The 27,215-nt window shown below is 38.8% G+C and overlaps 1 protein-coding gene across 3 annotated transcripts in view; it reads left to right on the top strand.

The window, feature by feature from the left end:
• The window catches only part of PCNX2 (pecanex 2), a 344,391-nt gene that overhangs the window by 158,841 nt on the left and 158,335 nt on the right, over nucleotides 1-27,215 (top strand). For all 3 annotated transcript variants that reach the window (XM_063707871.1, XM_055372884.2, XM_004028606.5), the window contains exons 18-19: nucleotides 6,780-6,872; nucleotides 7,712-7,862. In XM_063707871.1, coding sequence (XP_063563941.1) covers nucleotides 6,780-6,872; nucleotides 7,712-7,862 — 244 coding nt within the window. The remainder of the gene's footprint in view (nucleotides 1-6,779; nucleotides 6,873-7,711; nucleotides 7,863-27,215) is intronic.

Genomic DNA, 27,215 nt, shown 5'->3' with positions numbered 1-27,215 from the left:
AATTTGCATTTTGCTTCCATCTTGCAGTATATTCCCTTTCACACTCATTTTTGTAATATCTAACATAGTAGAATTCACTATTAAGACATAGGACATTTATTAAAAGGAAACAGATACTTAAGCTCTTGTTTTTTAGATAAGTAATTTAACAGAGTCCCAGATTTTTTTAACCTTCAAACGTGAAGGAAGAGGGCAGTACCAGTAAATTCTCTTTTTATATTACAAAACTAGGATCAAAATAAAATATACCTACCTGAAAAAACCTACATATATTTATATCTTATAGAAGGTGGAAAGGTATATACATTTAAATGAGCAAAAAGTTATTTAACAAGAAAACCAACCAAAATTACAAACTTGTTAGAGCTTATTAAAGGCTGCTTTCACAGGACAGAGTAGCAAGCTCTGAAGTTCAGGTGTTTTACAAGATTCCTTTTAAAGATATTTTTATTTTTTAAAGAGATTTTATTGTGTATATTTAAAGTATATAACACAATGTCATGAGGTACATATAGATAGTAAAATGGTTACTATAGTGAAGTAAGTTAACATATCCATCATCTCGCATAGTTACCCATTTTTATTTGTTTTTTGGCAAAAGCAGCTAAAATCTACTTATTTTGCAGGAATCCCAAATATAGTACAGTTTTATTAATTATAGTTCTCATGTACATTAGATCGCTGGAGTTGTTTATCCTACATATCTGCTACTTTATAATTTCTAACACACATGTCCCCATCTCTACCTCCCCCATGCCCATGTTAATTGCTGTTTTATTCTCTATCTCTGTATGTTTGACTCTCTCTCTCTCTCTTTAGATTCTACATAAAAGTGAAATCATGCAGTATTTGTCTTTCTGTGTCTGGGTTATTTCACTTAGCAAAATGTGCTCCAGGTTCATCCATGTTGTGGCAAATGGCAGGATGTCTCTTTTTATAAAGGCTGAAAAATATTCCATTTACGTTTATATTAGAATTTCTTTATCCATTATTTATCTGTTGACAGACACTCAGGTTGTTTCCACATCTTGGCTATTGTGAACAGTGCTGCAATACACGTGGTAGCACAGATGTCTTTATGGCATGGTGATTTCATTTCCTTTGGGTATATGCCTAGAAGAGAGGTTGCTGGGGCACATGGTAGTTCTGTTTTTAATATCTTTTTTTTTAAATATAGAGATGGGTTCCCATTATGTTGCCCAGGCTGGTCTTGAACTTGCAGCCTCAAGCGATCTTGCCACCTCGGCCTCCCAAAGTGCTGGAATTACAGGCGGGAACCAACACACCTGGCCTATTTTTAAATTTCTTTAGAACTTCCATATTCTTTTCATAATGAGTTGCACCTATCTACATTCCCACCAAAAAATATATATATATTATTTTCCAGGATAAAATTTTTGGAGCAGAATAATATCTGCTTTTTGGTGGCTTTGGGGAAAAACAACTGTTTCCTTTTGATTTTGCTGATGGTATTTTCAGCAATATTAGGAGAGCAGTCTAGTTTCATTAACTAGCATCAAGAGTAAAAAGCTCAGTAATTACCATTTGCCGTCTGTATATCTCCTTCAGTGAAGCGTCTGTTCAGAACTTTTTATCATGTGCAGCTGGGGATGTAGGAGCGTGTTGTTTGTTTATAGGTAAATGTCCTTTGTTGAATGTGGGTTTTATGAGTAGTAATGTTTTTTTCCCTAGTCTTTGGCTTGCCTTTTTGTAAGTGTCTTTTGAAGAGCAAAAGTTTTACATTTTTGTGATGTCCAATTTATTTAATTTTTTCTTTTATAGTTCCAACTTTTAGTGCTCCATTTAAGAAATCTTTGCCAAATCCAGGATCATTAAGATTTCCTCTTATGGTTGCTTTGAGCAGTTTGATGGTTTGTTAGGTTCATGATGTTGAGTTAATTACTGTATGTGCAGCAAAGTAAGTATCAAGATGTTTTTGTTATTGTTTAATTTAATTTAATTTATTTATTTATTTATTTTTATAGATGGCTATTCCATTGTTCCAGCACCTTTCATAGAAAAGATTATCCTTTTCTTCATTTAGGGGATTTGTCATTTCACCATTGCACTTTTGTCGAAAATCAATTGGTCATATATCTGTTGTGGCGTATTTCTGGACACTTTATTCTTTTCCATTGATCTAGATGTGTATTTGCACCAATACCATCAATACCATAGTTACTGTGCTTTGTAATAAACCTTGAAACCAGGTATTGTATGTCCTCCAACTTTTTATTTTTCAAAGTCGTTTTAGCTATTCTAGGGTCTATTGCATTTCCATATACATTTTTAAATTAGCATGTTCATTTCTAAAAAAAATTCTGCTAGAATTTTCATTACAATTTCATTGAATTTATCAATCAGTTTTGTGAGAATTGACTTATTAACAATACTGAATCTTCAAATCCAGGAATGCAGTATATCTCGCCATTTATTTATTTAGTTTATCTGTTTAGTTTCTCTCATTTCTTTACTGATGTTAGGTGGTTTCCGTCTTGCACATTTTTTTTCTCAAATTTGTCCCTAAATATACTTTTAGTGCTATTATAAATAATACTTTAAATTAAGTACATGAAAAGATGTTCATCATTAGTCATTGGAAAAGGCAAATTAAAACCACAATTAGATACCACTCAATTAAGGTTTCTCAACCTCAGCACTGTTGACATTTTGAGCCTCAGAATATTTCCCTGGTTGCAGGGAAGTGGAGGTTGGGGGTGCTGTCTTGTGCATTGTAGGATGTTTGGCTGCATCCCTGGTCTCTAGCCACCAAATGGCAGTATTATTTCTTCCCTTCCTCAAATTGTAAAAACCAAAATGTCTCCAGATACTGCAAAATGTGCCCTAGGAGGCATACATTCACTAGCATGGTTAAAATTTTAAAAACTATTGACAAGACTATGGAGCAACTGGAACTCACACATGCTGCTGTTGAGAATGTAAAATAGTTACAACTACTTTGAAAACAGCTTGGCAGTTTCTTTTTTTAATTTTGCTTTTAATTGACCATAATTGTACACATTTATGGGGGTACACTGTGATGTTTTCATACATGTATACATTCTGCAATGATGAAATTATGGTATTTAAAATATCACCTCACTTATTTATCATTTCTTTGTGGTAAGAATATTGAGAATCCTCTCTTCTAGTTATTTTGAAATACACATTATGATATTGTTACTATTGTCTTCCTACTATCCTGTAGAACACCAGAATTTATTCTTTCTAACTATAATTTTGTATTCATTGAACAATCTCTCCTCCCCCTTCCTTCTCCCCTCCCCAGCCTCTACCAACCACTATTCCACTCTGTACTTCTATGAGATTGGCTTTTTTAGATTCTACAAATAAGTGAACTCAGTGGTATTTGTCTTTCTGTGCCTGTCTTATTTCACTTAACATAATGTCTTCCAGGTTCATCCATGTTGCTGCTGCAAAATGACAGGATTACATTCTTTTTTATGGCTGAATAGTATTCCATGGGGGTGTGTTTGTGTATATCACATTTTCTATATATTTTCTATATATGATATATATTTCATATATATCATATGTAAAAAATGTGGTATCATATATAAAATGTGATTATATATATTATATATTTATTGGTTTATGGCCACTTAGATTGATTTCATATCTTGGCTATTGTGAATAATGCTGTATTAAGCCTAGGAGTGCAGATATCTCTTCAACATACTGATTTTATTTACTTCGAAAAATACACAGTAGTGGAATTGCTGGATCATATGGTAGTTCCGTTTTCAATTTTTTGAGGAAACTCCCCATACTGCTTTCTATAATGGCTGTAGCAATCAAGATACATTTCCACCAACAGTGTGTAAGGTTCCTTTTCTTTCACATCCATACCAGCATTTGTTGATAATAACCATTCTAATTGGGATGAGATGGTATATCACTGTGGTTTTGATTTGCATTTTCCTGATGATTAGTGACGTTGCACATTTTAAAATATTTTTTGGCCATTTGTATGTCTTCTTTTGAGAAATTTCTATTCACGTCCTTTGCCCAGTTTTTAATTGGATTATGGCAGTTTCTTAAAAAGTTAAGACTAAACCTACTACATAACCCAGCCATTCTTCTAGGTATTTACACAAGAGAAAAGAAATAACATGTCCAGGGAAATGTTCATGAATATTTGTTGCAGCTTTATTTAGCTGCAAATAGCCAAAAACTGGGAACAAATTCAAACATCTACCCACAGGTGAATAGATAAATACATTGTGGTATATCCATACAGAGGAATACTACTCAGCAATGAAAAGGAATGAACTATTGACACAGACGACACCATGGATGAATCTCAGAATAAGTACACTGAGTGAAAGAAGCCAGACCATACATATTTTATGAATCTATGTATATAACATTCTAGAAAATGAAAACAAGAGGCTGAGGCAGAAGGATCGCTAAAGACAGAAAGTCAAGGCTATAGTGAGGAAAGGGATAGATTAGGAAGAGGCAAAAGAGGAAACATTGGGGTGTAATGGATGTGCTAGTTATCTTAATTCTGGTTATGGTTTTATGGGGATATATATAGTCCCATAATTTATATATATCCCCATAAAACCATAACCAGAATTATATATATGTTATATAATTTATACATGTAAAATATACATATAAACTTGTTAAGTTGTATACTTTTATTTTTTTGAGACAGAGTCTCGCTCTGTCACCCAGGCTGGAGTGCAGTGGTGTGATCTCGGCTCACTGCAACCTCAGCCTCCTGGGTTCTGCGATTCTCCTCCCTCAGCCTCCGGAGTAGCTGGGACCACAGGTGTGAGCCACCACAACTGGCTAATTTTTGTATTTTAGTAGAGACAGAGGTTTCATCATGTTTGGCCAGGCTGGTCTTGAACTCCTGACCTCAAGTGATCCATCTGTCTTGGCCTCTTAGAGTGCTGGGATTACAGGTGTGAGCCACAGCGCCCGGCCTAAGTTGTGCACTTTAAATATATGTGGCTTTTTGGTACCAATTTTATCTCAATAAGCTATTTAGAAATTATAATATAGAAAAGAAATGGGTGGAGAGAACATTTTAATAAATAGAGAAAGGCTGTGTAATGGTCTGTATTTACACGGGATACTCATGACACTGATAGAAATCACAGTGGAATTCCCATATATCATCCAACTGTGAAAAAAAAGGTTAATAATAATTCGAGCTCATTCCTGCTTCTGCTTTAAGAAACTTAGAAATGCAGCCTTCCTTCCTCCCCACTCCAGCAGTCATACTGGTGGCCGACTATTTTCCCTTTAGACAAAGACGATTAGTCAGTTAAACATAACACATGATTTTAAATTAGAATATTCGGGAAAATGTTTATCTTCTTTCAGATAAACATTCAGTAATTTTTAAATGACATAAAACCATGTTAATGAAAAATAGGAGAGAAGAATTAACATCTCCCCACAGCCAAAAGATGCAGTGAATTACAGAATGTTCCTCTAGAAAGGTCTGGTCTTTCTTAAGCATTTGGAATGATAGGAGGCAATATATGGCCTGTTGCTAAAGTAAATTTTTGGTGAATTTCTCTGATCACAAACATTTCATAGATTCAGAATTAAATTCCTATGGTTATCCCTGCCCCAAAATCAGATACCATTAATTACTATGAATAAATCTAGGATCCCGACTTTTTCACTGTTTCTTTTTATCACTTTGGATGATAATACGGTCAGCAAGCCAGGAAGGAGCATGACTTGCAGGAAACCCCACATTTTAATTTAAAAAACAGTGATTTAAAAAGCATAAATCCCTTCAATATGAGAAAGGGAGGTATAAATGTATTGAAGGTTTCAGACTTTTCAGGTAACAGTGTGATACCTTCAAATGATCAATAATTGTGTAATATAACTAATCCACCTCTACAGAGAGAAAAGAAGTGATGGTTCCTCCTGTTTGCTTTAGATTGTTCAGCCAGCAATATTGTGCTCCACTGGAGCTAACAGGCCATTCTCCATCTATCTGCATTCACAGCATTCTCAGATTGAAATTTGCTTTGTTTTCCCTAGCCACTGCTTACACTACAATTTTGTATGAAAAAGTATTAGTGAGTTACTGAACATTTCATTGTCTGCATGTAATGTGTGTACCTCTTGCATATATCTATGTATATATAAAAATATAAATATATATGTATATATAAATATATATATATAAAAATAATTTTGAAGTGGTTTCTTTAATTCACCAGTGATCTGACTGGTAAATTAAAATGCAAAATCTGGTCTAGTCCAAAGCAATAAGAAATGTATAAGAGGCTTCTGTTTGTTTTAGCCAGGTTTTTGGAATGTTAAAATCCAAGACACCCTAAAGCCATGTAGAGATGATTAGCACTTTGACCTCCTTTATCAGACCTTATCTAAGTCCCTTTGGGGAGCTCTCTGGGAATCTCATATCTGATCTATGTTTGTGGAAACACAGATCAGATACAAGAACCTTACAAGAACCTCATGCCTCTTACTTGTGTAGAAAACCTTTCTTCTTTCTGTGGTTAGCACGCATACACTAACCTTGCAGTGCGTGATTCCTCTCCCCCACCACTCTCCTGCCCACCTTAGTCTTCCTGAAATTCCCTAAGCAGGAGCTAATGAACAGCCCATCCAGTATGTGCCAATGAGTGTGTCAGGTAAGTGATGGGCTGGAAAAACAGTTTATCTTGGGTCAATGTCCTGCTGCTTGATTTACCTGGTCACACAGAGTTGCTGAGAGAAATGAAGAGTCGCCTTTACCGCTGGTTTTCTCTTTCCAGGCGGATGTCTTAAAATGGGATCTCATCGTCTGCGCAGTGGTTGCTGTCCTCTCATTTGCAGTCAGCGCCAGCACTGTATTCCTGTCATTGCGAGTATGTATCCACCAACTTTGTACTCTTCCTGCCCCCTTATTCTCCTTAATAACAAAGCCATCATGGAGCTACAGGGTATTGACAAGACACGTGAGCCAGTGAAAGAAAACAAAATGCCCGCTGAGAGGCTTAGGGAATGAATCCATGTACTGTGAACAGTTATGTCCAAGATGTGACTTGGTCCACATCACAGATAGGGTTCGATTGCTTTATCCTTACCCTTTCCTGCATCTGGGGAGCTGTTTTGTTTGCAAGAGTGATGGCACATCTTGTGGAATCCACTGTGAGGACAGTTAATAGTCATAGGGTGGGCTAACAGTGCTCTACTATGAGTAGAGAAAAGAGGAGTCACCGTATCAGGGGTGAGGCAGAGGTCACAGAGCCAAAAGGACTATGGGAAAAGGATTTTCAGTTAGAAAAACAAAGTGGGGAGCTCCAGATGGGATTCCTGGCTGTGGTCCTTCCAGACAGTTGCTTTCTCTATACAAAAATATTGTCCATCCATGAACTCCCCTTTTCATGAGGAAATGTCTGTGAGCTGCATGGGTTATTCTTCACCTCCTCATTGGAAAATTTTAAAAATGTATTCCAAGGGGCATAATTCTGTTGGCCTCTGTACTTCCATAGGCTAGTTCTCCCTCACCCTCATAGTGGTTTCCAACACATGAACCAATTTCATGGTATACAGAAGACATTTTCAGAGGCCTGAAACAAGAACTGAGTCTGGCTATCCGTTAAGAGAAAAAAGTGGAAGGACAGTGATGTTATGTATTATTCATGGGCATCCCTGTCCCCATCCTCTAGGCTAAGTAATGAGATTCTGCCCATTTTTATCGCAGCCATTTCTCAGCATCGTGCTGTTTGCCTTGGCTGGAGCCGTCGGGTTTGTAACACATTACGTGCTCCCTCAGCTCCGCAAGCATCATCCCTGGATGTGGATTTCACACCCCATTCTCAAAAACAAAGAGTATCATCAACGGGAAGTGAGAGGTGAGTAATATATCCCTCATTAAAAAAAAAAAAAAACAAAAAAGGAGGGATAGGTATACATTAAACCGGAGAGCATGTGCAACAGTCTGAATGTACTTAATGCCACAGAACTGTACACTTGAAAATGGTAGATGGTACATTATGTGTATTTTACCACAATGAAAAAGAAAAAAGGAGAACGTGTACCTTAGAGTATATGGTATTTGTTCCCAGATATTCTAGCCAACCATAACAAGAAAGTTAAAGCCAGGTGAATCAGAAGAATGTTTTATAAAAATATTAATTGGCTATTGGTATTGTGGAAAACTTATATCATTCACAGTTGAGATTATGCTGTTCCCACAAAAACGGACTGGGGCCTAGGAAGAGCATCCCTTGACCATGCTCCCATCCTTCATGAAATGACGGGGATGGAGCAGGGCCTGACCAATAACTTTACGCACTCCTGAACACTTGCATTTTCTTTAGCTTGCTTTGTTCATCTAGGCCTACACCTGTATCTACACGTGGTTGACTTAGCAATTTCCATGGGTGTCTCTGGCCATGATCATGTAATAGCCTGGTAATCACAACCATTTCACAGCCTTAGAGAAGAAATAGATTTCTTCTAGATAAGAAGTCTTCTAGAAATTTTTCTGCTAGATCTTTCCTTGCTCTGTAATTCCCTGTTCTGTGCTTGAATGGATGGAAGAAGACTGATTTATCCACAGTTTTAGACCCATCAAAGTTATTGCTCATAGATTATAACTGCTGTCTAATGCTGCTGATTCTGCACAGAGCTGTTTAGCCTATTGTAACTTCTCAGTTGTTAGCGAGTTATCTAATTGTCTATATGTCCAAGCATAAAGAGAAGTGAGGGGCACCAAGGTTTGTGGACTTAAAGTACTGAACTCAGCCAAATTTGTCACCAGCAACTTCAGTAGACTGGTGTGACAAAAGGAAAAGGGGGAAAATAATTTTTAAAATAAATATGCAAGAGTCACTGAAGATGCTGTCCAGAATAGAGAGTGCTTCCATAAGGAGCATCTCTGGGTGGGCACAAGGAGCCACCTTAGTTAGAAACAGCCCAAGTAGAAAAACTGGCTTGTTCAGTGGAGAAAGATGACCTCGTCGGGCTGCTGGGGTTTAGAAGTGCAGGGAGGGTAACTCAGACTTCTCTCCCCTTGGAGACTTAACGCTTCCCACCTGCAGAATCAGGAGCTAGCATAAAGTTGGAGCTGCATAGTTTTAAATGTTCTGTACAATTCCATGTGCTACTTAAATGCAAATTATTATCAGTATTAGAAAAACTGAAAGAAGATAGACTCAGAGAAGGTTCCATCTATAATGGTTTGTATATTTTAGTCCACTTGTAGAGGAAAGTCCCTACCCCAACAGGTGACTGCTTGTGGATACATAGAGGACCCTGATGAAAAAGACCAGTTTCTACAGAACTTCTGCAGCCTTCAGGTTATATTTCCCTTTCATTCAAAAACCTCCAGAAAGACTAAGTGTTGGTGAAATTAGTGGAGTGTTTTGGGGTTTGTTATTTTGACATTATTGGTAAGTTAGTTGATGAAGATTTGAAGTAAGAAGCTTTAACTGCATATCTATGTCTGTATTTATATCTGTACCTGTACCTGTACCAATACCTTTACCTATACATTTCCTTATATTTTTACTTTTGTCTATATCTATACCTTTACCTGTTTGTAACCTACACATTTGCCTATACCCATACCAATACTTACTTCTATACCTTTACCTTTACTTCTATATATCTTTATCTTTACCTATACCTAATCTTTACCTGTACCTGTATCTATACCTTTACCTTTATCTATACCTATACCTTTATTTGTATCTATAACTTTCCCTGTACCAATGACTATACCTATACTTTTACCTTTATCTGCACCTATACCTGTGCCTTTCCCTATACCTATTCTTAAACTATGCCTATGCCCATGTTAAATGTACATATTTAAATACCTTGGGGTAAGCAAAGAGAACCTGTGAAGCTGAAGGAAAGGAAAATGAGACAGATTAGACTTGGGCTTCCCTTAGTGTGTGGCAGTTCAGAGTGTAGAATTCAATAGTGAAAGATAGGAGTGGGCCATTAACAACTCGGTTTCTGGTTTTTTTGTTTTGTTTTGTTTTTCTCTCCTGTATCTAAGACAGCCCCATTTAAATTAAAATCATTTAGCTATTTCAAGCCTCCATGGCTCTTTTTAGTACAAGATTCAAGAACAAGTAAAGTGAGTGTGTTTGTGTTTCTGACTTCCCCTCTCGGAGGGCAAATGAGTGGGTGACACAGAGTCCTTGTGTATCCCATAGAAGTAGGCTGGGAGGGGTCCACACTTGCTTACACAGTGTCAGGCGAGGCTCTGTGGAAGTTTCTCACTTACCTACACTAGCTATTTATAAGCAGCCTGAAATCTAGCCGGGAGTCACAGGTTAGACAAATTAGGCACATGACAAAAAACAGATTCCATTTCAAAATTAGGTGTATTAGAAGGAAAACCCACAGACAAAAAATTTAAAAATGATTTAAGCCCAGTTACCCATTCTGGTGCCATCTGTGTCCTGAATTTCCTTGCCTCTTCTTCCTGGACTTCTTCTGCCTCTTAGGTTTTGACTCTTCATTTTTTTTCCACCAGCAGCAAAACATGTACAGGAAACTCAGGCCAGGCACACAGCTTTTCATGTGAAAGTGATGCTCACATCTTCTTTCTCATAGGAGCACAGAATATTGTCACTGGGAAAGAAGGCAGGGCAGAGCAGGACTAGCTAGTGTGTAGCCCACTGCTGGGACACAGTGGTTCCAAGGCAGACATCACTAACCAAGAACAGAGTCCTAGAACTGGGCTGGTGGCAGACATTTCTAATCAACTGGAACAGTAAGATAAAGCATATGTGCTGCCTGTGTCTTAGAGTTTATTATATAATCCTATCCCACCATTTTACATAGATGGAAACTGAAGCCTAGGGACAGAAACATAACTTGGGTCCCACTGATTTTGTGGCCAGTGAGTGACTAGAGCCCAGGTCATTTCACTACCCATGTTGCTCTCATTCTGGGTGGGCAATCATGTATAGCCTGAATGTGGCTGTCAGGCTGTTTTTGCAATCATCACTACCCAGAAGAGCCATAAGGCTACAGTCACAGTAGGTCCTGTAAAGTTTGACACGCTATCTTCTCTTGCTAACACTACCAGGCTTCCCTGATTTGATAGAGACTTTCCACAATCGATTCTAGGCATTCTTGTGGCTTCTCAAACACTCTGCTCTCCTTGCTCTTCCCTTGACTAAGGATGCCATTCCTCCAGCTTCACTAGACTGACACCAGGCTGCTCATGCTTCAAGTCTCTGCGTTTTTTGTTTGTTTGTTTGTTTGTTTGTTTGTTTGTTTGTTTTGAGACTGAGTCTCACTCTATCACCCAGGCTGGAGTGCAGTGGCGCAATCTCGGCTCACTGCAACCTCTGCCTCCTGGGTTCAAGTGATTCTCCTGCCTCAGCCTCCTGAGTAGCTGGGATTACAGGTGCCCGCCACCACACCCAGCTAATTTTTGTATTTTTAGTAGAGATGGGGTTTCACCATGTTGGCCAGTCTAGTCTTGAACTCTTGACGTCAAGTGATCTGCGCGCCTTGGTCTCCCAAAGTGCTGGGATTACAAGCATGAGCCACCGTGCCCAGCCTAGGTCTGTTTAAAATCGGCCCCTCCAGAGAAGTCTTGCCCCGACCACCTAAACCTGAATAGATTCCCCACTGCTCCCTGAGCCTCCCTTCCATAACCACTTGAAACCACTGGTGCCTAAGGTAGACTGAGCTCCATGTCTGCTAGCGCATACTCCTCCTCCAGTGCTCACGGCAGTGCTTGGGTGTAGAGAGGGAGGCTCACAAATGCTGAACTGCATTTAATGTAACCATCATCACTCTGTAGTCGCTGGAACAAACTTTAAACTTGGTGCATATACTTCCTTTTGGCTTACTTTCCTTTCTACATACTTTGAATATGTACTTCTACTTGGTAGAATGTGGAGATAACAAATAATTTTGGTATAAAATTCAGACTATGATAAATGGAAATAGATATTATAACTGAAGTTGAAGACTGCATGTTGAAACATATCTTTTTTAGTCAATTTAGTTCTTTACCTTTGAGACTAATTTATTGAAAGTAAATATTATCTCCTCCCAACCTTGATGTGCTGTTTCACCAATATTTGAATTAGGAGAATAAAATTCTATCACTTATAGTACAGTTCAGCATCAGATGAATCATGATGGTCATGGGGACACAACTGAGTTATATTAATGTGTATGTGTGAAGTTGCTCTTTTAAAATATTGCCATATTTCCCACCAAGCTAAGTTAATCATGCTGAACATGAAGACAGCACAATAGGCAACTGCATATTATTCTAGCTTGGGGTTTTTGAGACTAAATGTTAAAGGAGCACTCATATTTTTAGAAAATAAAGCAAATTAATTTTCCTGAATTATAATGATTCCAGACAAATGGCTTTATTGATTGATCCCAGTCATAAAGAAGTACAAAGTTGGACCTGATTGAAAATTTATTTTATCTTAAAACTTTCCAAAGGAATTATTTCAAAAAGCAAATATTGGGGTTGAGTCACTTTTCACATGGTCCTCCAATGTAATGTTTCCATAATATTATGATTCTTGGCTTTTAAGAATTAAAAATAGTGACCTGATTTGATGACTGTACTCTTACCATAAAAATGGATTACAATGGAGTTAAAAGAGATTGAGACAAGGAATAAGTACGGTATTGAGATTCATTTATTTACTTGTTTATTCATGTAGAAAATGCTTATGGATATACTATTCACTCATTCAGAAAATAATTATTGAGTTCCTACAAGATGCCCAGCCCTGTGAACCAGTGACGTAGGAATGACTAAGATGTAGTTCCTGTCATCAAAAAGCTTATAATCTGGTAAATAAGCCTATGGCTGTGTCACCATAGAAGAATTGTGACTGCTACACACATACAGTAATGTGGGCCGTGACACTAGGTTCCGCCCTGCAGGAAAGACAAAGAAACAGTAGCTGGGCATGATGGTATGTGCCTGTAGTCCCAGCTACTTGGGAGGCTGAGGCAGGAAGATCACTCGAGCCCAGGAGTTAGAGGCTGTAGTGCACTATGATAGCGCCTGTTGAATAGCCACCGCACTCTCGCACTTTAGCTGGAGCCACATAACGAGTTTCTGTATCTTTTTTTTTTTTTGAGATGGAGTCTCACTCTGTTGCCCAGGCTGGAATGCAGTGGCTCAATCCCAGCTCACGTAACTTCCACCCTCTGGGTTCAAACAATTCTCATGCCTCAGCTGCCCTACTAGCTGGAATTACAGGCGTGTGCTACTACACCCTGCTAATTTTTGTAGTTTTAGTAGAGACAGGGTTTCACTATGTTGGCCAGGCTGGTCTCTAAATCCTGGTCTCAAGTGATCTGCCTGCCTCGGCCTCCCAAAGTGCTGGGATTACGGGCGTGAGCCACCGTGCCGGGCCGAGACTCTTTCTCTTAAAAAACAAAGTAAAAAGAAAGAAGTAGAAGGCTAATATCCTAAGTGAGGAGCTTACAATTAATTTCATGTATCATTGCTTAAATCTTTCCAACTTATTGATATGCATATAAAATGGAAAATATGTGGAATTATATAATTAAATGTTGCATTGATATCTGGTGCATGGCAGATAGTCAATAAACATTGGAGGAGAAAATTAATGATTAATGCTTTGTAAATTCACTAAAGGAAGGTTTTCTATAGGCTGATAAGGGCATACAAAGCCTCTTGAAGTAAAGGGTAGTTTGGAGGATTCACATGTACCTCTGTACCATACTGAAAAGCTTAAGCTATACTTTTTGGATGCATTAGAATAAATTTAAAAAGATAATATAAATTATAAAACACATAGGCCGGGTATGGTGGCCCACACCTGTAATCCCAGCAATTTGGGAGGCTGAGGTGGGTGGACCATGAGGTCAGGAGATCGAGACCATCCTGGCTAACACGGTGAAACCCTGTCTCTACTAAAAAATTACAAAAAATTAGCTTGACTTGGTGTTGCACGCCTGTAGTCCCAGCTACTCTGGAGGCTGAGGCAGGAGAATCGCTTGAACCCGGGAAGCAGAGGTTGCAGTGAGCCGAGACCACACCACTGTACTCCAGCCTGGGTGACAGAGCAAGACTCCCTCTCAAAAAACAAAACAAAACAAAACAAAAAAACACATCAATTAAACATCTATTTAAATTGTAATTTTAAAAAATCCACTATTACAAAACATTCCCTAATGGGTCCCAAATTTGCAATTCTTAAATGAGATTTACTTTGCATTTTAGCAAATCTTGTCTCTCAGTTTATAGATAGACTAGTTTCTATGTGATACACATGATTCTGAGAGCTCTTGCTTTTTATAATGTATTTTTCACTTATATCAAAATAATACATAGTATTAAAAATCAAATAGAACAAGTTGTAATGAAAAGCAGCAGACTCCTGTCAACTCCACCCTCCTGCCCCATTTCTGATTTTCCCTGTACAGAAAAAAAATACTTTCTGCTCTTTAAGGTATCTCTTCTGGTATTCTTCTAAATAATGATCATGTGCGTGTTCTGCTACTTCTTGGTATTTTAGATTTGTTTATCTACTGACTTTCCATTATAAAAGATAAGAATTTATCTCTCTTATCTTCGCTTATGCATTAGCATTTTCACTTTCCTCCTTCTCCTAATATAGTTTTAATATATTTGTTGAACTTCTACTCAGGCTCTTTTTTGACTCTTAAGTCTAAACGTTGTTCACCTCTGAGTCCGGTAGTATAGACCTTGATTATATTTCTTACTCAAATGTTTGTTTTTGTATTTGCTCACCATTCCAATAGCTATGTAGTATATTTCTCATTCCAGCTTTCCACACAGACGAATCTGTCACATAATCTATTAGCTCCGTCCTCCCTCCCTGACTCCCTCCTGGAACCTGCTGCAAGTTTCTGTTTGTTGTTTACTCCCTTTTTTGGAGTGAAGCTTGTCCTCAGTCGCCCCTGAGAAGAGGCACATGAGAAGAAACTTTCGAGAGCTCCTCTGCTCAAAGTGTTTTATTCTGCTTCATACTTCAGATAGTTTGTAGTGTGTAGCCTGCCAGGGTGTAAGCGTTATTCCATTGTCTTCCAGCATCCACTGCTGCTGCTAGAAAGTCTGAGGTTTTTTGACTCTTCGTCTTTTGTATGTGACTAGGTTTTTCTCTGCAGAAAGCTTTTGGGAAGTTTAGGAGATAATTATAATGTTATGGCCCAGCCTTGGACAAGACTGGGTGGGCTCAAACCCTGGTTCTGTCACATATTAAGAGTGCTTCACCACTGTGATTCAGTTTTGTCTTCTATAACTGGGAATTCCTACATTAAATATAAAATCAATCCAAGAAGAAATGTAGCACCTTTAGCATAGTCATTGGCAGACAGAAAGCGCTCCCTAAGTGCATCCTCCTCCTCTTCCCAGGGTTCTGAAGTCTCATCATTTTCACCTGACTTTGTGCCTTGGGAGGCTGAGGTAGGTGCCTGGCACCCATTGTGCTAGGCAGTTGGTGGCCCTTTATAATCTGGATGTACACGTCATACATACAGTTTTGAAATTTTCATCAATAGGTCATAGTGCTATCTGAATGCCTTATTTCACAGAATTTGCGCAGTAATTAAGTGAAACTCAATAATATATGTAAAAATGCTTTCAAATGTATCTAGTGTTAGTTAAAGGAGTATGGCATGAGAGGCACTGTCTGATTTTGGAACATAAAACTATGCGGGGGTCTTTGGAAAGAGGCTTTCTTTGCTGTGGCTAGAGGAGGAAGGATGTATTCCTTACCTAGCCTTTTTCCCCACATAAGAAAGATGCTAGCTTCAGGAAGTAGTTAGAGACTTGGAAAACTCTCCAGTGTTTTTAATTCAAAATTACTAAAATAATTTGAAGCATAAACTGAACTAGTACTAGCAAAGTAACATAGTCATCATGTGCTATGATACTGGTATGGAAAGTGCATTTCAAATGCCAAATAAATGACTTCGAGCTGAGTTTTTAGAAACCAGCCTGTCAGTTGGAAGCCTGCTTTATTAATTATTCTCTCTGTTGCTATTATTTTCCTGCACCTTCTCTTCCCCTCATTTTCCCTTCCTCCCTGCCAGGCACTCTCATACTCTGGCTGATCTCCTCTAGTCCAGTGGGAAACTTATCTTCCTGCGTCAGTCTCCACAAGGCTGGAGGTGGCCGCAGGGGATTGGCAGTGAAGCCAAGTTACACTGCAGCGGGAGGAAAAAGAAAAGTGGAAATCAGTTACCTCTGCTTGCAGCAGAGGGAGGCAGAGGGAGGTCTGGAGAAGCTCAGGCAAAACTGGGCTAGCATTAAAAAGGCCGGGCGCAGTGGCTCACGCCTGTAACCCCATCTCTACTGAAAATACAAAAATTAGCCGAGCATGGTAGCAGGTGCCTGTAATCCAAGCTACTCAGGAAGCTGAGGCAGGAGAATCACTTGAACCCGGGAGGCGGAGGTTGCAGTGAGCAGAGATTGTGCCATTGCACTCCAGCCTGGGCAACAAGAGTGAGACTTTGTCTCAAAAAAAAAAAAAAAATAGACAGGACTTGGGACAGAGCTCAATGGTTAGCTGCCAGCCTCAGATTCCAGCTCTCCAGCAAGCCACAGGGTGTTTATCCAAGACCCATTAGGATTCTCTTAAATTGCTGATAAACCTAATGCAATATGGAGCTAAAATGAATGGTCAGTAGTGGGAGGGATACTTAAACAACTAACACTAAAAATCAGGAAGTTTTAATATGCAGCATGCAATATATGCACAGTGGTCCTACAGTGGCTTTGGGCTATTAGCACAACAAACATGGAAAAGGCTAAAGAGAGCATTTTGAAGAATGATGTTAGTTCTCAGCTGCAGTCGGTATGGCCACTGTGCTGAGCCCTGACTCAGTCTCCCTAAAGTAGGTCTGTTGGAATCTTATCAGAAGTAGCTTAACCTTCATAGCTCTCTATGATAGGATGATATATGGATAGGCCATGGAGAAAATAGAAATGGTGTTTTTAAGTAACCTTGTAATTTAAATAACATACAAATTACACTTTACTTGAGGGAGGATTTCTTCTGAATTGGACATTTATTGAGCACCTGCTATGTCCTAGACACTGTCCTGGGCATTGAGGATGCAAAAGTAAGCATGTTGTCCTTGCTCTTGGCAAGACGGTTATTCTAACGAGAAGCTCTGTCTACACTGTGGCCACAGTGAGAGCATTTGGAATTCTCTCCTAGCCCTCTTCATGTAAAAATGTTGATCTAACCTTTTCATGTGAAAAAGGTACAAGTGGTTCTATTCGCTTTTTCAGTTTTAAATATTATTATTATGGTTTGGTGTTAATTGAGGACCTTTCTGTCAAGAAGAGAAGGCACATTTCACGCTGATTCTGCCGAGTTTCTCCCGCTTTTTGAGGAAATGTGAAGGACACATTTTTATTCCCACTGAACTAATGAAAAAAAAATCAATGGGATGGTTTTGGGGAAATGAACATTAAAAAAATTGGAGTAAGACTTTGTATCAAATGAATTTCCAGATGTATTAAAGATTTAAAATGTTTTTTAAAATGAAGGAAGAAGAAAGAGACCAGAATAGCACTGCAAGAAAATGTAGGTCAAGTTATATCATCTTGGTTGAGGAAAAGAAAAATAATTTTCTAAGCATGATGCCAAAGTAAAAACCCACTAATTAAACAAATGAAAGTTTTTATTCCTTGCAAAACATAAACTTTAATATTCTGATTCTCTCACGTTGCTCTTCCCTACCTTGTATTTCTTTGAGAAATTTACCATGATGTTGAACCTGAATAATGTCTATCAATTCATTCAAAATATATTTATTGTGTTGCTGGGACTGTGTAGGATGCTGGGGACCTGGAGAGCAGATATTCTGAGAAAATGAAATGCTTTGGCCAGAAGCAAACCCAGTACCCTCCAAAAGAAGCAGTACCCACCGTGGGGAAGCACCAGCTTCTCCTCAGACTTTGTTCTGCTAGGCATCTTCTTAATTAAGTTATTAATCCATCAGTTAATCAGGTGTGTTACCTGAGATTTCCTGAGTGGCCACTATGGACAAAGTCTGAATGCTGACTGTGACTGAGAAGGACGGTCCTGGCCCCACTGGCTGCAGCTGCAGCCCTCTGGAGAAATGGTCATTCATCTCACGGAAGAAAGTACAATGAAAGAAACACATAGGGGGTTGGGAGGGAGTGCAAGGGAGTCTTCATTTAGATCTGAGGGGAAAGGAAGGGCTCCTTGAGGAAGTGACGTTTAAATTGAGGCCTAAGTAAAGGAAATGGAGTAGAAAAAAAATTTACATATATATATATAGAGAGAGAGGCCTAAGGATAAGTGGAGGAAGAGGATTGAGGGCATGGGACTGGGACATGGGCAGCCCTGAATTCGCTTAATTGAAAAAGAAAAAATGATGGACCATGGGTTCATCCTAAACGGAGATCAAGGTCTTTGAGCAGCAAGGATGATATGACTTCCTTTACCCTGCATTCATGCTACTGCTTTTGTAAGTGAATCCTATTTCTAGAGAATAAACAATATGTGTACATGTTAGTGCTAAGAACTTGATGATAGCTGAGATTTGACCCAGGAAGACAGATGAGAGTGAGAAAAGCTTACAGAAAAAAGCAATTGTCTGTAATAAGGAGATGGTAACAGCACAGATGTCTTCATTCCACTTTGCAGAGTCTCTCTGCCTCAGATGCCTCAGGGGTGACACCAGGGATAGTTGATTCAAGCTGTACCCCCACTGAAATGCATCTGGCCCTTATACAGCAGGAAGCCCTCTATCCTTGCAGCTTAAATCCTAATTCAAGATTTGAATTGGTGAAGACTGTCTTTCTAAAGCTGAAAACATCCTGAGGATTTTTATTAACTTTTAATTATGGAGAAGAACTTATTTTAGTAGCATAAAGAGTCTAAACAAAACACAACCTGAAACCCTTTAAGAAAATTTAAAGCTTTTACTTGTAATGAGTTATATATAAACTTGTAAATGGTATAATTAGTTTGCATTCTTTTTCTCAAGGGCCTAATATTCCAGAGAAAAGAGAAATAATCATGCTAAAGTATTGGTTTTTTTATGGTCTCTTTGCATATTTGGGACATTACAGAAAGGCAGTTACAAAATATCATTGCAAAGATTTTCTTTTTGACTTTAATTTGTGTGAACCCTAACACAATCTGGGGATGCAGGAAGCACATTTGCCATGCTGCTGCATGGGCAAGCCCTCCTTTTTCTAGCTTTTCATTGTTGTTGTATGTGAAAGGAGTAAGTTTAATCTTTGAGGAATCAGAATTCTGGACTTACACTTTTGTTTTAGCTTCTTCTTACATTATTATTCATCTTTCAATGTGTCCCTTTCTACTTCCAACTATAAACATTCAGTATGAGTTTCATTTATCTGTTAAATGTTTTCCTCATCTAGAGATTGAAGCGTGTCATTAGAATAAATTGCTGAGATTGGTAGGAGGAGTCTAAGATAAGTAAGAATTAAAGTGAAATTAAGGCCGGGCATGGTGGCTCAGGCCTGTAATCCCAGCATTGTGGGAGGCCAAGGTTGGTGGATCACTTGAGATCAGGAGTTCAAGGCCAGCCTGGCCAATATGGTGAAACACCATCTCTCCTAAAAATACAAAAAATTAGCCTGGCGTAGTGGCACGCTCATGTAATCCCAGCTACTTGGGAGGCAGAGGTTGCAGTGAGCCAAGATCCCGCCACTGGACTCCAGCCTGGGCAACAGAGTGAGACTCCATCTCAAAAAACAAAAAAAAAGAAAAAAAAAGTGAAATTAATATCTTGTCAATATGCAGCGTTAACGGAACCTGAAGTCAAAAGTTTGGGCTTGGTGATCTCTGGGTTTTGTTCTCTACTTTGTCATTTCTTGATATTTATTTTAACTTGTTTCCTCACCTTTTCCCATCTCTGCTTTGACTAGATGTTGTACTCAACACCCACCAGGAAAACCGTGCCTTGGGATGAATCTTTACCTGAAATGTTTTATTTCATTTCCACTTGCTGGTGTGTGCTCATAGTGTAAACACATTTGCTGTCCTCTCATCTAGAGATGCAGAATTAATCCATGGAAAGTAGTGGTAGTTTTTATATGACATTTAGATGTCAGAAGCTGTCACTTTCATTCCTTTGAAGTACCGTGGGCAGTAAACTAGAGCTGAATTATGCAGTTCAACCTGGTTTCTAACTCAGTCTTTTTTTGTGACTCTCCTGTTCCTATAAAAATAATAGTAAAGGTTTTGTAACTTATGAATTAACTGGTTTCCAGTTCCCCAAAAGATTTTTTCCCTTCGAAAGTCCAGCGTAGAGCTCCTTTATAGCTATCATCTTGCTTTGCTTCTAAGTAGAGATTCAGTTATCACCTCTTAAAGATCCCTGGCCTCAGCCCATCTCCATATGTGTTATTGTGGCCATATAGAATGCAGGGCCTGCCAACAAAATGCTGTTCTAATGTCAGACAGCAGAATGGTACTTACAGTCCAAGTCTTCCTAAAGATTAAATGTTTTAATCACTTGCGTTAAAGTTGTGTCTATGATATACGGTTGACCTTGAACAACACAAGTCTGAACTGTGTGGTCCACTTACACATAGATTTTTTTTTCAGTAAAAGTTATACCTAGTGCTCCTGTCTCTCCTGCCTTCCCTTCCACTTCCTCCACCTTTTCACCTCTGCCACCCCTGAGCCAGCAGGACTACCGCCTCCTCTTCCTCCTTCTCCTCCTCAGCCTACTCAACGTGAAGATGATGAGGAGGAAGACCTTTATGGTGATCCACTTCCACTTAATGAACAGGAAATATATTTTCTCTTTCTTACGATTTTCTTAATAACACCTTCTTTTCTCTAGCATGCTTTATTATAAGAATGCAGTATATAATACATGTAACAGATTAAATATGTGTTAATCATCTGTTTATGTTACCAGTGAGGCTTCTGATCAACATTAGACTAATGGTAGTTAAGTTTTGGGGGAGTCAACGTTAAATTCGCACTTTTGACTGTGCAAGCGTTGGTGTCTCTAACCTCCCCATTGTTCAAGGATCAACCATAGTTTCACGTGCTCACAAACACACCCCCCAGGTAGTTCAGATGGTTAGAATCTCACTGAATAAGTATTTGACTCTCAAATATTTGGAAAGGCATGGATAGTGAATTCAGAGCTTATCAGTGCTGTCTCTTTTATTTGAAATTCATTGTTTTATGTGTTTCTGAGATGAGTAAACTGAAATTCTTATGAAAAACCTACTTTTGTTGCCATGACCTGTGGTAAATCCTTGTAGACTGTAATGGGATTATGTCCCTCCACTCAAATCAATCTATCTCCACTCACTGGAAAATGTCATTTTCTAAAAGTAAATATGACAAGCTTTTGAAAATCTAGTTCTTACTCCCCCATCCAAATGATGCCCAGGCTATTCTACAGTGGTGACCCAGCCACTCAAATGTTTCCTTTAATTCATATGTTTTTCTAATAGCACTGGGAAGAGATTGGCTTATATTTCTCTTCATTTACATTTTTTTGCAGGAATATAGCTAAGGTTGTCATGTCTCTCTGAATTGGTGACAAATGTTGATAGAACTCTGTAAATGTATTTTTATAAGCAGGCTGAATTGCATTTGATGTGATGGCCTCAATCTGACACTGTTGATCTCTTATAAACTGAGAAATCAGAAAAAGTAATTTTGTACAGAAAGAAACTTAACTGTAACTGATTGTACTTTATGAGAGATTAAAATAGGAAATGTTGTTTAATACGCTAGTTACTTTTTTAATTTCGTAATCAGAAAAGTACTTCAAAAAGACTGCTTTTTTTCCCCTAGAACCTCTGTTAAATGTAATTATCCAGAATTCCCTCAACCAGTAAAAATGATAAGGCAATAAACATTTACCAAACCCCAACTCTGGCAGACATTCTAGTAGGTACATAGTACCTACCCTTAACAAATTCAGAATCTAGTGGGAAGATTCGTATTTAAGTGAATAATTACTCTATGATGTGACACTTAAATTGTAGAATTCACAGGGTACAGTGATGGCATGAAGGAATAACATTCTTTGCGTTGAAGCTAGAAGTAATAATACAGGTTGAGTACCTCTTATTTAAAATGCTTGGGACCGTATTTCTGATTATGGTTTCTTTTGGATTGTGGCGTATGAGCATTTCTTTAGGTGTCATGTCAGTGCTCAAAAAGCTTTGGATTTTGGAGCATTTCAGATTCCAGGTTTTTGGATTTGAGATGCTAGACCAGTATATACAGAGCACCTGGCTCAATGTCTGGCAGACACCTAATGGTTATTCCATACATGGGACTTCAGTAGAGCACCGAAGGTAAGGAAGTGGTGGGGTCTGCCCAGGAGCAGTCAGCAAGGGGGTGCATGGCTTATAAAGAATTTTAAAACAATAAAAATACCAATTAAAAGTTACCCCTTTTTACTGTTACCATGTACTGAGAATTCTAAACACTGTCAGTGGTAAATCCTCCTCCTACCAGAATGATGCTTCAAATGCCCTGCCCCTGGCAGCCTCCAGTAGTGACTGTATTGGAAGCAGGGGGCTCAAAGGGGCCTGAGGTCTCCAGAAGGCGAGATGCCAGGTCCTGTAAACAGATTAGGAATTTCTCAAGCAGGAAAGACTCAGGGTCATTCCAGGAAAGCATCTAGCACACGTAGAGGCACATAAAACATCACAGTTCACTCCAGTGCTGGGGGAAATAGAAGTTGTTTTCAATAAATGGTGGCAGTCAATCAGATATTAACATGGAAAAAAATGAGTCTTGGCCCCTGTCTTACACAATACACAATAATCAATGTTGGATAGTTTGCTGATCTAAATGTGAAAGATAAAGCAATAAAGGTCTTAGAGAAAACCATAGGAGAATGTGATCATGATCTTTTTCTCTTAAACATAGCACCGGCCAGGCGCAGTGGCTCATGGCTGTAATCCCAACACTTTGGGAGTCCGAGGCAGGCGAATCACAAGGTCAGGAGATTGAGACTATTATGGCTAACACGGTGAAACCCCGTCTCTACTAAAAAATACAAAAAAATTAGCCGGGCGTGGTGGCGGGCGCTTGTAGTCCCAGCCACTTGGAAGGCTGAGGCAGGAAAGTGGCTTGAACCCGGGAGACGGAGCTTGCAGTGAGCTGAGATTGAGCCACTGCACTTCAGCCTGGATGACAGAGCAAGACTCCATCTCAAAAAAAAAAAGAAACAAAAAAAAAAACAAAACAACAACAACAAATAGCACCAAAGGCCCTAAATGGGAAAAAATGAGAAGTTGTAATATATTAAAATTATGTATTTCTTTTTTATAAAAGATACTATTAAGAGAGTGAAAATCTAACCATAAAATGGGAGAAGATTTTCTTCATACATATACTGGCTAAAGACTCATACTTAGGATGTATAAAGAACTCCCAGAAATCAATAAGGAAAAGACATATAATCCAATAGGAAAAAGAACCAGGCAACAGAATGAAGAACTACTTCACAAAAGTGTGTATCCAAATGGCCAGTAAACATGTAAAAAGATACTCGTCTGCATGAGTCATTAAATAAATGTTAAATAAAACCATAATATGATACCACTCTACACAGGGCAGCATGGCAAAAATTAAGAAGAGAAAAAACATTTTGGCAAAGATGTGGAACAAAAAGGAACTCTCTGGTACCATCTGCGGGAGTGTAAATTGGCACAATACCTTTGGACAATTATTTGTCATTGTCTGCTGAAGCTTGCTATATGCACACCTGATAACCTATGAATTCTACACCTAGTTATGTACTCTATAACTAGGTTTTGATGACTGGAGTAAACTTAAAAATTACCTGACTGAAGTAAACTTGAAAAGGAAGATAAGGTTGTTGAGAAAATGAGTGTAGCTACATTTTTAAAAAATGAAAATATTTTCTGGGTAGTACCTGGAAAATAACCAGAATCTGAAAGAAAATGTAAGGCCAAAAGAGGGTATTTTTTTCATGTTTTTGAGACAGGGTCTATGCTCTGTTGTCCAGGCTGGGGTGCAGTGGTGTAATCACGGCTTATTACAGCCTCAACCTCTCGGGTTCAAGCAATCCTCCCACTTCAGCCTCCCAAGTAGCTGCGACTACAAGCATGCACCACCATGCCCAGCTTATTTTTAAACTTTTTGTAGAGACAGGGTCTCCCTATATTGCCCAGGCTTGGGGTATATTTTTAATGGAAGATATTATAGCAATTTTTTTTTCTGATGAGAATGATTCGGTAAAGAGAAAAAAATCCAAGTAATGCAGGAGAATGGGGGATCATTGCAAGAAACAAGTCCTCAAGTAGACAGATAAGAAGGATTAGAATACAGTGTACACATCTGGCTGGGTTAGGAAACAGTTTATCTGCATAAAAGATAATTATAATTTTTTAGTCAAAAGTGATTAAGAGCATGGAAGACAGAAAAGAAGGGATAGACATGCAGAGAGTGAGCACATGGAATCAACCGAGTTTAGTCCTTCAGTCCTTTAGTCTCCATGTATAGAGGAAGATCATCCAGAAAATGGTTCTCAAACTGGAGCATGTATCAGAATCATTTGTAGGACTTGTCAAAACACAGATTGCCTTGCCCAGGGCCCAATCCACAGAATTTCTGACTCAGTGGGTCCAGGATTGAATCTGAGAATTTGCGTTTGTAACACATTCCTAGGGGATGCTGGTACTGCTGGCTCTGCTGTTCCTGAAAGTATTCCCTGAGGTCCAGGAGTATTTGCATCACTTAGAAGTTTATTAGAAATGTAGAATGTCTGGCTCCATTCCAGACCTACTGCATCAGACTCTGCATCTTAACAAGGGACTTATTTGCATGTTGACGTTTGAGAATCACCATTTAGGACAGTGTTTTTCAGCTTTGCCCCGAAGTGATTTCAACGTACAGCTATGAGAAGTGAGAAGAGCTGGTTTAGGATGACTCTGGGTATATTGTCTGCATGGCTAAGTGAATGCAAGAATGTATGAGGAAGAGAAGGTGTGTACAGGTTGACAGCATTACGTTTGTGACATGTTGTATTTGAAAGTTCCTTTGGGACATCAGATGAAGCTATTCAGTTGATTATTTAGATCTGAAGTCCAGGAGAAAGATGAGATATTGAGTTATAGATTTGAGTGTCATCAGCATGGAAGTAATAATTAAAGTTACGGGTGTTGAAGATATTAGCTCAAGAAGATAAGAAAAATAATAGGGGGAGAAGGAAAGCAGATGACCAGGGATAGGGGAAGAGGAGATGACAGAGGAAATGGGAGAAGAGTAGAGCAAAAGGTTTGAGCACAAGCCGGGGATGGTGGGATGGGGAAGCTAAGGGCAGAGCGAGTTTTCAAAAGAAGGGAGGATTTAGTGACGTTTTATGCCTCAGAAAAGTCCAGTAAGAGAGACTGAGAAGTATCAGTTATTTGACCATCAGGAGGTCACAAGAGGTCCTGCCACATGCATGTCAGGGCAAGGGTAGCTGCAAATACTCAGGGGCAGAGGTGTCCCCAGTAAGTGTGAGACACAGAAGTGGGAACATCAGATATTGACAAGCTTTCCAAGAAGCTGAGAGGTACAGAAAAGGCCAGAGTGAGCTCTAGAAGGAGGTTCAGGGTGGAAGGTGAGTTTTCCACACAGAGAAGACTGGGATCTTGACACTTGCCTTGGGAAAGAGCTAGTGATGAGGCAGGGAGTGGCTACTGAACCAAGATGGCAGGAGCACAGGATGCAGGACATGGATGGAGCTTGGCTTCAGGAGGAGCCAGTAGTAGATATGAGTATAAATGAATTTGTAGTTGGAGGGCATTTGTACCTCATAGACTTGATTTTCTCCTGAAAGTGGAGGTCAAAGACATTTGCTGGGAGGGAATGCAGGAGTGGTCTTGAAGATTTTTTTTTACTACTCTACTACTGTAAGATGACTTGATGCTATGTGACAGCCCATATACTTTCACAACAGATTAAAATCCTTTAATCTATATGTAAAATGTCTAATATGTCTAGACTTTATTGTGTATAAAACATTCATTATGAAATAACACATTTCCAAATCTACTCCAGAAAAAATTATACTTTGTCCATTAAGAATATTCAACATTGAATTCCTGCCCAACATCCTTGCTCTTTGAACTTTATTCTCCTCCCACTCTTCCTCCCTGTTTCATCTGTCACTAAAACTTCTTTTTATTTTTATCTGGATGATTTCTCATTGTCTCTTCTATTTATTAAGCTCATTGTTGGAGTGTTTGTACTGATAGTACTTTATTTCCAATATCTTGAAGGACTTTCACGCTGTCTATTCTCACCATTCCTAGCCCATTCGAATGAATTCTTTTCAAGTAAGATTTCTGAATGCCAAGTCTCTCCTCATATATATATATATACACACACACATACACACACACACATATACATATACACACACATATATACCTATATATATACACATTTACACACACACACACATATATATACACACACATTATATATATTTTTTCTTTTTTCTGAGATGGAGTCTCTCTCTGCCACCCAGGCTGGAGTGCAGCGGCACAATCTCGGCTCACTGCAACTTCTGCCTCCCGGGTTCAAGTGAATCTCCTGCCTCAGCCTCCAGAATATCTGGGATTACAGGCACATGCCACCATGCCCAGCTAACTTTTGTATTTTTAGTAGAGTCGGGATTTCGCCATGTTGGCCAGGCTGGTCTCCCACTCCTGACCTCAAGTGATCTGTCCACCTTGGCCTCCCAAAGTGTTGGGATTACAGGCATGAGCCACCGCACCCGGTCTCTCTTCATATTTTTAATCAAATGAAAGTAGTTTTGTTTTTGAGTTACCAAGATGATATATTCTTATATAGAAATATAAGCCATATCAAGTAGAAAGTAAAATAGTTTCTTTTTTGGTTCCATATGAACTTTAAAGTAGTTTTTTCCAATTCTGTGAAGAAAGTCATTGGTAGCTTGATGGGGATGGCATTGAATCTGTAAATGACCTTGGGCAGTATGGCCATTTTCACGATATTGATTCTTCCTACCCATGAGCATGGAATGTTCTTCCATTTGTCTGTATCCTCTTTTATTTCCTTGAGCAGTGGTTTGTAGTTCTCCTTGAAGAGGTCCTTCACATCCCTTGTAAGTTGGATTCCTAGGTATTTTATTCTCTTTGAAGCAATTGTGAATGGGAGTTCACTCATGATTTGACTCTCTGTTTGTCTGTTGTTGGTGTATAAGAATGCTTGTGATTTTTGTACATT

This window comes from Gorilla gorilla, chromosome 1 (assembly GCF_029281585.2).
Source record: "Gorilla gorilla gorilla isolate KB3781 chromosome 1, NHGRI_mGorGor1-v2.1_pri, whole genome shotgun sequence".
NCBI lineage: Eukaryota > Metazoa > Chordata > Mammalia > Primates > Hominidae > Gorilla > Gorilla gorilla.
The sequence above is the reverse complement of the archived record's forward strand: the minus strand, read 5'-3'. Positions and strand labels throughout refer to the sequence as shown.